This window comes from Rhopalosiphum maidis, chromosome 2 (assembly GCF_003676215.2).
Source record: "Rhopalosiphum maidis isolate BTI-1 chromosome 2, ASM367621v3, whole genome shotgun sequence".
NCBI lineage: Eukaryota > Metazoa > Arthropoda > Insecta > Hemiptera > Aphididae > Rhopalosiphum > Rhopalosiphum maidis.
In genome coordinates, this window is record NC_040878.1 from 89,282,713 (window position 1) to 89,295,270 (window position 12,558).

Consider the following 12,558-nt stretch of genomic DNA (forward strand, 5'->3'; position numbering starts at 1 on the left):
ATTCCTCATCCTCATACACGTGAATACAATTTTTTTTGACGGACCGTCGAACAGCCACTGCTGACTTTCACTGATGCATAAATAAAATCTTGTACGTATTGAAAATAATGATATGAGGGAGCAAAATAAAAAACATTTAGTTATTATTTAAAAAAAAAAAAAAATACTGTACCAAATTAAAAAAAAAAATCAAACTAAGTTTTATTTTCAAATATTTTGGTGTTTGAAACAAACTTTTTACTTGTGAAGTTGTGAAGCGATTTTTTTTTAACATTTAGAAAAATAATAGTATTTAAATCCATGCCCTAGTTATTATAATAAACGTACTATAATGATTGGACGTCCAAATATATATCATGCTCGACACGCGGCGTACGTACTTGTTATTTTTGTTCTAAACCCGCTTTCAGTGACAGCGTGATCTTATCAATAATATTATCAACACGATTCCAGCATAATATATATTTTGTTAACAATAACAGTATACCAAATTAAACTTTACATGATGTATTATATCTATATCATTATATCGTTTAAATATTTAACAATACAAATCACAGACGTAGCGGTTAGGTCCTATATTATTATATTGTTGGCGAAACGTTCGATAACATTTTCAACAATTCTATTCGTAATAACACGATGTATTGTTATAATACGAACGACCATTAAATATTTATAATAATATGTCAGCCTGCATAGCGTGCTCAAGAATGTCGAATGACTGCAGTGTGTACACGGATTCAATTACTATTTATAATATTTAAATCAATCTACCATACCTATCTGACTTTACCACGTCCTCGATATTTGTTCGATTCAGTTAAAAAAAATTAAAATGCACATTTCGATAAATGGTTACAGTTATAATCTAACCCACCGACAACCGTTTTCACATTTCTTTTACGGATGCTTCTGAAGTCACTACAGCCAATAAGCTAAAAATCAAAAAAAAATCTAAAAAATTGCAGTTTAGATTTTAGGTGCTAATTATTTTGAACTGAGACGCTCGAAAATCCTCCCGTCACTTATCTATAATTTTGGCGATCAATACAGTAAATTAAAATCACTAAACCTTAGTGGTATATCTCAACGATAATTTGGCCATTTAAAATTTGTAGCTTTTCTAACCATGTAATTTTCACTATTATGGTTACCTACTTTCGTGTCCTTTTGCGCGCGTGTGTGTGTGTGTGTGTGTGTGTGTGTGTGTGTGTGTGTGTGTGTGTGTGTGTGTGTGTGTGTGTGTGTGTGTGTGTGTATTATGACATGACTATAATTTAAGGCATTCGTGTTACGTATACCGATCGAAATCGTGTACCTATCAATATAGAGTTATGCGTGCACGCGTATAATTATAAAACATTAATCAATGTTTTCACGAGTCACGACAAATAGGAAGCTGTTAGTTACTGTCGGCACCGAGCACTACGGGTATTATATTATACCTAATGCGTGTTCATTTAATACCTTATATTATACAATATTTACTGCAGAAACCAATTCATTAGCTAAATTTAATAATATAATATGATAGTATAATATTATAGTTTATTACCATAAATATTCAACGATATCGGTATAGTAACAAGTATTTGACAATATATTATTTGAATTCAATTTTATTAAAATTACTGGGTTAGGTTCTGGAATTAGCGAATTTGAATATTTTAATTCGATGAACACAAAACTTCAATTCAAATTTCAAGAATAAAATAAACTTGAGCCACTTAAAAATTAATTTGGAAAATGCTATATTCATGTAGGTACCAAAATTATAACGAACCGCCAATATAATTTAAATTATATCAATAATATAATATGATAATATTATAATATAATAATATAATTATGTAGTTTAAAATTGTATAAAGTCCTCAATGAAATGCCGAATTTTTATATTTTTATCACGATACAAGTACAAAATTTCAAAAACTCTTGAACAATACGCTATGTTTAAAAAAAAAATTGTCATTCATTATTATACTATATATATATTATAGTATCTTAGGTAATATAATATTTGATGAATATGACCCTTTTACATCCGATTAAAAAGATTTAGATTTCGTGATAATTTTCCAACAATCAGCTTTTGAGATTGATATTATACTTGTACATTAATTATACAGGAGTAGTATACATACATAGACAGGTATATTCTATTAAAAAACATTTGCACTATATATCCAGACATGCGAAATAAAAAAAAAGTTAAATTTTAAATTATATACGGTTTTTAGAAAATTTCCCGGAAATCGCTTTTCCCAACGAGTTTAACGTGCACGGAAACAATATATGATAGAGGTATCCGCGTGTCATTGACAACAATCGCTCCAGTTGTTTGTGGCAGTAGTATACACAATGATTATTAATATAAAATGTGCGTATTATGTATTAATATTTTAATCATAATGATCCATTTAACGTCAGAACCGCTCTGTATAATGTATTTTTGGGTTTTTTCGCATTATTTGATAAATATCGAGTAGCGTGATGAGTTAATCTTGTTTTGGAATAATATCGTCATCGTCAACGTCAAACATAAAGTCCACTTTCCCACCCTAAACTCATATAGTGTCGCTACAGGTGTCAAGTTTTATAATTGAAAAGTGATATTAAGCATTGTCCGAAATCATTTAGAATCAGACTTGATATATATTTATATTTTTAAATCGTTGATATCATTTTAATAACGAGTTTCTTGCGTTAAACCGAGCATTCGGTGTATGTGAATTCATATATTAGGCTCGTGGCTCAGAAAAACGTCGTAAGAACGCGTTATTTATACGCCACACACGCATGATTTATAACACGACCGTATGTACACGGTACACGTTACGAGTTGTACACCGAAGCGAACCAGCTCAGCTCGGTAGGAGTATATCATGACATGCACGTGTGTGTTGGTGTGTTATACTGTATTATATCCGTCGAATTCGTGAGTATATGAAGGGGCGCCGTCGCGACGGGGTTAGAAAAACATGACCTACATATAATAATATACTATTTATATATAAACTCGTGTACACACACACATACACACACATATATATATATAAGCACGGAAACATGAGTACCACGCGACTATTTACAACCCTCTGCGAAGAAATTCCCGCCGTACTACTCTCCACTACAACTATTATACACACACACACACACACAAACGTCCATAAGTACACATCACGTGTACAACACTGCTCTTACCGAGTCCGTTTTCGGGGCCAACGATCAATTATACATTACAGAATATATATATATATTGTACGCGTTATTTCGACCACACTCTCCGGGACGGAAGACATTCCGCAGAGATCATATTATTATTATTATTATTATGTGTGGGAAGAGTCGTACACAGTATATATATATTTATATATATACGCGTGTGTGTGTGTTTATTATATTACACAGAACCAATGACTCTCGGTGTGCTGCTGCAGCCCCGAACGGGATTCTATTAATTGTATGACGTGTGTACATATATATATTATGTATAAAGTGAAGGATCGTTTAGGTAGAGAAGTGGTGATGGCATGCCAGGCGGGCAGGATATTAATAATATTTAGTCCTTCAACCCACCTCGCCGTGTTATTAAAATTCCCCACCGTCCACTATACGATATGTGGGTGTGTGTATGTGTGTGTGTGTGTGTGTGTGTGTGTGTGTGTGTGTGTGTGTGTGTGTGTGTTGTGTGTGTGTGTGTGTGTGTGTGTGTGTGTGTATGTGTGGGCGATAGTATGGCGTGGCGTATACGCGAGCGAAGACTTCAGTTCGGTCGGAGGACGCGGAGGTAATTTTATCTGCACAACGGTCTCGGCGAACGTGCGCCGTTTATTAATAACACAAATTAATTCATCCGTATACACGACCACTATACGACCAAATTGCCTATACCCCATATAACCCGCGGCTACCATCAGCCATAACGCAAGAATCGATTTAATATTACAATATCCAACAGCGTGTATCATTTCCGTTGATTAAACTCCGTGTTTTCGAATACCCGTATAATAATATTATAATACGATATAATTATTTTGGCGTACCGCGTTAATTATAAGTCAGAGTTCGGGCCAATTATAATTAGTGTAACGTTAAAAATAAATACTGAAAAAAATACGCTTTAAACACCCGCAAAAATCTAATAGTTCTGATACCTACCTAAAAATAATATTATATATTTTAACTTTTAAGTAGTATGATATTATTATTAACGTCTACACGTCGGTGTACCGAAATTGCCTATACACAGTGCCGGCTAATGTGAATACAACAATATTATTTCAATAATATTATGGGTTATAAAAATAATTTACAACACTGTTATTTTCTTAGTACGTTAAGTCACCATAGTATTAAAGTCACACATTTAGGCTGATTTACGTAGTAGGTACCGTATAGTTTCTAAAAATTATACATTTTCATGAATAACATTTTAGTAGGTATTACGCCTGTATGCGATTCAAACAGGAGTAAAAACGTATTTGAAAATGATTTAAAAAATTTATACTTTCAAACAGTTAAAAATATTACACCGTTTAACAGTTAGTCATTCGGAATTGTTAAGAGATTCATAAAGGTTGTTTTACCTCTCACCCCGCAAATGATGATCTGTTGCCGACTGCAACTCACACCGATAAAACCGCATTTTTCTATAAATATAAAAAAATATTTATAAGAGTGACGTGTAAGCTCGATGCAGTATGCGCGCCGGCGAACAGAAAAAAATCGCGTTGTTTCGTATAATATAGGCATTTGCGTGTCGAGACCTATCAAATTCGTTCCGCTCCGCGCGTGTCGCAACAACGGTAATAATAACCGAACCTCGTAATATAACAAAATAAAAATACGGTAGAACCAAAAGGAAAAGTGGTACCAGCTCGACATGTACGCGTATTATTATGGTAGTATCCACTACCCAGGTATACAACCATAATAGAATAGGCGTGTTTGCGAAATATAATACGCAAAACGGTTCACATAAAAATGATTTAACATCGTCAGCCGAATTCCAATTGCACGCGAATGAAGTCGCGACGATTGTTTTTAAGTCGAATTCGGCACGTCCGTCGAGATCGTTGTACCTATTGCAGTGTTATACGATTCGGTGTAATATTGATATTTTTTAAGTACGTCATACGACATTGATATTATAAATATCAATCGGTATAAAATTCCACGGGCTTATATGCTATTCCTATACTATACCTGCGATGGCTGCAGCAGCGGTATATTATATAGTTAATTTCCCGTCGAAAACACGGGGTACGGCGGTTTCCACGAGGTGTTTTCATTGTTGTATTTTGTATCATGTGCTATGAAATAAAATTACGTACAATATATAACGGGCGCGTCGAAATAAATCGATCGAAATCACAAAGTTTGATGGTATATTAATGATTGCCGCGATGTTAAACTGTTATAGACTGTTATAATGACGAAAACTGTTATAGACAGAACGTGATAGTTAAACAACAAAGCATCAAACCAACCATGGATGTTTATTACATACTTATAACACAATTATTATAATATACAGTTTATACGTGTCAAACGACAATCAAACTCACCCTCGCTTTCCTTTAATAATATAAATTTAATTAAATACTGATTTTTTTTTTCAATTATACTTAAAGGTCATATTCTCCGACTCTCGAGATCTTTATTGACTAGTGAAATAGTGTCTTGTGTCGATATGAACTTTTGATTTTTTTTTTTTATAAATAAGAACCCTTGTCCCTCTTTTACTCTAAATTATTAGTGCATAGAATTTTTTTGTAATATTTATGCATTTAATTCAGAATTCAAATGAGTATAGTTCCTCAGTTATTAATATGTTTATACTAAGGAAAATAATTTTAAAATATCTATTATTTGTTATATTAAAACGCTTTTTACGAATTATTAATGTTGTTAGATTAGTTTCCAATAATTAAAATATTTAAATTACCATAGACCCCGTAATATATTCTAAACCAATTATCATGAACCTATAGCTATCCTTAGAACACATACAGATTAAATAAATCAAAAATTACTCGTTCAAATTTTAATTATGAATATCCACTTCTTAAGTAGTAAAAAATAAAAAAATAAATAATATAAAGAATTGCGAAAATATTTCCTAAAGTGTATTCGAAAATGTTAAATAACTGGATAATATTAAAGAAAAATATTAGAAAAACCACTTTAAATATTATATTAGTTAATATAGAGGTAGTAGAAACCGAATAAGACACCTACAAAACCAACCAATCAAATCTTTTCTTCGACTATAATATTATTAAATTAACTCGGAGTCTTATAAAAGTATACATTATGATATATTATCATTTTCGTTTCGGGCGTCCTAACCATTGGTATTGACTTCAACATGACATATTTTCAATCTGTTCCACCGAAAACATACACTTTACCATGGATAAAAACATAATAATAGAGTATAATAATATTATATGTATATTATTGTTATGCATTTGTTTATAATCTGATATAGGTACGACGAGTGTTAAATATTCCATGGTCATTGTAATAACAGGTATAAAAAGAATTTCGATTATTAAATATCGATTTCGTAAAAATAAAATATATAATTTAACACTATATTATTACATTATATTGAGATGTCGATCCCTTCGCAGTGCCGCGAAAACCGGTTGTGTGTATGTGTCACAAAACGGGCTATGGGATAATTTGTATTAAATAATTTGTTCAAATATTTACCTATGTAACTTTTTGTTTTAAATGTTTTAAATTTCAAAATTTTCAGCACTTTATAGTAGAAGTGAGACTGACAAACAGGTGAGGTGAGCTAAGGACAGTGGCAATAATTTATTTAGCCCAAGTATATCAGACTAATCAAGACTTTACTATTAAATTTATAATTATTTTTATAATCTGTTTCTTAAATAATATAATTATTTGGTTTATTTTTATTTAAATTATTTCTTTGGCGTTCTACAATATTTAAATTTACAATCATTCAAAAGCATAGCGATGAAATGATAGAAATATCATTGAATCATGTTTTTTTTTAACTATAATTTTTTTTTTAAAAGCATTTTTTAAACATGTAAACTTTAAAATTATTTGTAAGAAAATTTTATCATCTTAATATTTACAAATTTACTTTGATAGAATAAAATAATATTTATAACATAAAACGTACTGCGCCTTTAAATGTACCTCTATACGGTTGTCTCGATGGATACTATAATATATTATAAACTTGTCTGAATAATACTAAATCATGTACGAATTCGGTCTGTTTGTCAAAAACAACGACCATTATAATATTATACCTAATTAAATATAGTATAATATTATTGTTTAATAATTTGAAAATACGTGATAATATATAACATTATATTATTATAATATATGGCACTGACGTTTTAACATATCATTGCAGGGCCCCCAGTAGAGGTCGGAGTCACCATGTATGTTCTCAGTATAAGCTCCGTGTCCGAAGTACTAATGGTACAAATATGACGATAATAATATAATATAATAATAATATATATATACTGTTACTTTTTTTTAAATGTTTCGTGTTTTTTTGATAGTAATATTGACAATAATATTGTACGAACGACACAATATTATTATAATTTAATATGCATTATACTATGATGTTTTTGATGAGTGTTTTCTACATATTATATAATTATTATGCGCATACATTATAATATTAACTATACCAATAATATAATATTATATTTCGATGAATTTCGGTTTTTACATATTGTCTGGAACTATGTCATACCGATTTCGTTCGTTATCATGCGTGCCTATGATAATATAATATTATATTGGTATGATGATATTATATATCGATGCTTTTTTTTCGCTTCATCGTTTGAGAATCCTAAACGAAAACGACTTTTTCCATATTATTATACTTACACCACAGACAACGCGTATACTTTCGTTATCGGTATACTCACTATAGTATTTTTGATGTTTCGTACTATTGCTAAGTGTTCGTGTTGTAATATACATCGAAAAAACGATCACACACAATTAATAACAATAATAAATTATGATAACAATAAGCGATGCGTTTCAGAATGGGACTAAATGACGTTCCCTGCATGCAAGTCCGTTGCTTTGCCAACCGGGTGCCACTCCCTATTACACATAACATATTAACGACGTTTTCGTTATATATCGCTTATGAAATTATTACTATTATTATACGTTGTTTTATTGCGGTAAAAATATATATATTTATTATTTTAGCGGCGCATGACCGGAAGAGCTTGAAAACCGCCGCAGTCCATCGGACACGGCCGTGCAGCAGCTAAAATAATAATTCCATCGTGCGACGACGGGATATATCGCGACTGTGCACGGTTTACATAAACTCAAATTATCATGTAACATATAGAACAATATTCTTCTTTCTACTACACAACTCCAATATAATATTCGATTCGTGCCCCTGTACATACTATTTATATATATATATTATGAACAACGGCGATACTGCGCCTTGCGGGCAGAATATCATATTATTATATGTATATATAGGGCGCTTAACTTTTTTCGTGTGTGTACCGCGATTGCGAACGTTTTTTTAGTTTTAACTACCCGCATCCTTCTCCGACTGACCTTGCTGCGTTTTATTTGCTTTTTTGTTGTTGTTGTTGTTGTATTGTTATTATATTTTCTATATACCCGGGCTTACGTCATATTTTATGAGTTAAAACGTGCGAAAGTACGACATGGTTTTTAGTTTCACTTTCGTAAGCGCCATCGTATTATGTAGGTATTATATATTATTCTTCGGTGTGCTGAGAATTTCAACAAACATCCGAATGACGCGATTTTTACGAATCTATTCTCAAGAGGTTGGTAGTACCTGCGGGATTTTTTTTTCGGTTTTTCACTCGTTCCATAATTTATTGCGGTTCTTCAAGTCACTTGTTTTACCCCGAGACTTCTCATTCGTCTCGGCTAATAAAGCTAGTTCGAAATTACAGCTGATGCTATTATATAATAACATAAAACGTATTGTACTGCTTATTGATTGGCATCGTCTCATTTCCACCGCCGCTTGACATTACAATAATAAAATACACCGAACGCTGTTATACGGGGTGTTGCTGATTCACCAAGTGTGCTCACACCTGTTTTTAATTTAATAATGATTTTTTTTCAAATTTGTAATATTTTCAATTCGATATTTGAACTCGTAGTAGTTTTTGAGCTATTTAACTTTAAGTAGATACGGATCATATGTCCATAATAGTGGGCTTGGAAGGTATGGGGACTGTGATTATTTGAAAATGTTAGTAATTTACATTAATATATCAGCATTTTATATTTTATAAAAATCGCCTGACCAATAAATACATACTAGGTCCCTTATTACATAATATATTTTCTACTGAAAACCAATATTGTTTTTATATACATTTTAATGAAACTAAAAACATCAACTACAAATTTTTATTAAGAAAAATTATCAAAAAAAATCATCTACTTATTAATAATTTATAGTAAAAACAGTGATTCTTATTTGAAAAAAAAATTAGTATGTGGCTTGTCGGCGACAGGACACTTCAAGTTATGTACAAATTTAAATAATTTAATATTATATAATAATATGGTCCTCAAGCACACTTGGGAATTTTAAAAACGATAATTTGAATAAATTTACTGTCAAAGGAAAAATGAGGGCGAGTGCGATTCTCCAATCGCCCTATAAAGGTTTGGAGTAAACGTCAGAGTGTAATTAAATCATTCATCCCGGAAGTGTCCACGATCCGTCGTAGTTCAACATCTGCGAGTGAGTGTATAAAAATCAACATGATTGGACAACGTACACATAGCCGTATAGTAGGCGAAAAATTGTTTGCATTTTTTATTTTTTATTTTTGCTTTCTCCGCTCTTTCCTTTATACTGCCATACAGTCCAACTTTTTTTCAAGTAGCTTGTATACAACGAAAACGTACTGTAAAATGTTCGCAATCGCGTTTCGCCCGTCGAATGGAAGATGCGCGTTCAATGTTTACAAAACGAGTAAAATATATTATATTATATAGTGTACGATATTTACAACGACACGCGTGTAATATTCTATACTCCATGCTTCTAGTTCCTTGCTGTAGACGACGCGATATTTGATACTTATGTTATTTACACATTTATATATATACACACAGTTACTATTTTGCAGGTAGGAATATACATATAACTTCAATAATATATATATACAACATATTGTATATTGTGTGTACGATATATTATTATTGTTATAAAATAAGTGACTATTCGCTTCGTGAGTTCTGAATTGAATTCGAATACCGTTTCCCATTACTATAATATTATTTATATTTTTATATATTGTGTATTAAAGTATAGAAAGTGGATTTTTTTTTTTCAGTACTGAGCAATATCTTATCCGCATATTGTATATTTTATTATGATCCCTTCGCCAGGCACACGTCATGCATATATAATTATCAAACGCCATACGTCAATCGAATATTATATTATATGATAAATATCACCAGGAAACCACACCCTGTATAATATACATAATTTTATGTATACAATTTATATATATAGTGCATTCTTATTATGTCGAACGTCACTATCTCAAACTACATTGAAATCCCCTTGAAATAACTATTAAATTTAATAACGTTTTGCTCTCGATAATTCGAAATAAAATTAATCGTTTTTCGTTATCTCGAATATACAAATAATATTTTTATCACGGTAAGGACAAAAAATTCATAAGCACATTCAGTATAGTGATTGTGATTTCACGCGTTGGTAGTCAATAATTGTAGTCATTCATCATATACAATATAGCGAAATGGAAAATAAGCGTAAATTAAATGTCCTTAGAATTAATTTTTATATTCTTACAAAAACAAAAATGATATTAAACAAACTGTAATGACAGATTTAAAAAAAAAATGTATTTATTCATTATTGTAGTTTATTGATATGTATGTTGTTTTAGTACCTTAAATATCCAAACTATACATTTTAAGCATTCAAATTATTTAGTAATTTTTTTTAACTTTTTTAATAATTTTAATAAAACTTGATATATCGAAATGTTTGATATCTCAAACTTTTTCCTGTTCTTCTTGAGATTCGACATAACAAAAATCTACTGTATTTATATATGTATTACCGTTAAAATATGGAACTTAGTATAACTAGTTATTCTATACATAGTCTTCGATTGAAAATATTCATCTTAAAGTATACACATCATTAACTAGCCGCAGAAGATTATATATAAAATTTAAAACGTAGAATTGTGGAATACTTACCTACTATTTATTATTACAAGATTGACTTTGGTGACATTTTGGATTACACAATTCTCGAGTATGAAATTATCGTGAACGTGAATAGAAGCCAGACTTTCATACATCATACGTTAGTTACAATATGTGTAGTATCGACTACCAATTCGTACTGCCAAGTGTAAAAGTACCTTCTGGATGTGTTTATTAATTTTATTATTAAATAAAATAATATTATATTCAATCGTCGGACCTGTTAACAAAAACCAACTATTTTATACGTTTCAGAAATTAAATTGTATTCTAATCACATACAATTTTCGCAAAATAACTAAATAATCGCGAGAGACTTATACAATTTAAAGTTAAAATAATAATGATAAATAATTATAATATAATTTTTCGTCTTTATTTGGTTAACGAATAAACAAGTACCTGGATATTTCATGAAAATAACATCATTTCATACTTTAACGCTAACATAATATATGTATATTATAATATATACAGCTGGTGCGTATAGTAGGTGGTTTTTATATGCCGCGTACGTACCAATAAATATAATATATAGACAGACACAGATAAACTACGTCAACACGGTCTGTAGAATGACTTTTGGAGACGGCAGAAAACCATATTATATTGCATCCCGAATGATGGCAATAATCGTATTCTTACGTTTAAATTCGATTCCCTGTAGATGCGAAGTAGTAACGAATACATCAGTTTAAAAATGTATGCTGCGGCGTTCCTGCACGGTATCGAAGTGGTGTTCAACTGCTGCAGGTAATGCATATAACACATCGTACGTACATTTCGAAAATGACTACAGGATTTCGTGATTTACGGCAATCGATCTTCTATTTTTTTGTTTCCAAACAGACTTACATGACAACTTGAACAGTCTTATTCGCCACCATTTTCCACTTTGAGTTTATAATACTGTATTCTGTCTGAAATTTGTACATCGCGGTTACGTTAGAATCGCCTATATAGTATATTGTTTTATTGTCTAAAATATTATCAATAAAACTAGAAAACATCAAAATGATGCTTGAAAATAATTATATTCCAAAACTATATATTACAATACTTTTTAAATATACAAATTATTAATGGAAAAGCACAGTGAAACACTCGGTGTATATAATATTTCGCATGTTATAATATATCATGACAAACCAAAATGTCATCATAAACAGTTTCGACGATTTATTATAATATTATTATCTACCATACTCGCATGTTGCTATTATCAGATCATTGAAAAAACAGGTTTTT

General features: G+C 30.7%; 1 protein-coding gene across 2 annotated transcripts in view; it reads left to right on the forward strand.

The window, feature by feature from the left end:
* Positions 1–12,558, forward strand: part of LOC113551276 (gamma-aminobutyric acid receptor subunit beta-like) — a 56,624-nt gene that overhangs the window by 29,582 nt on the left and 14,484 nt on the right. The window contains exon 3 of one of the 2 annotated variants that reach the window (XM_026953433.1): positions 7,415–7,482. The exons of the other annotated variant lie outside the window; for it this stretch is intronic. Coding sequence (XP_026809234.1) covers positions 7,415–7,482 — 68 coding nt within the window. The remainder of the gene's footprint in view (positions 1–7,414; positions 7,483–12,558) is intronic. 2 annotated transcript variants of the gene reach the window in all.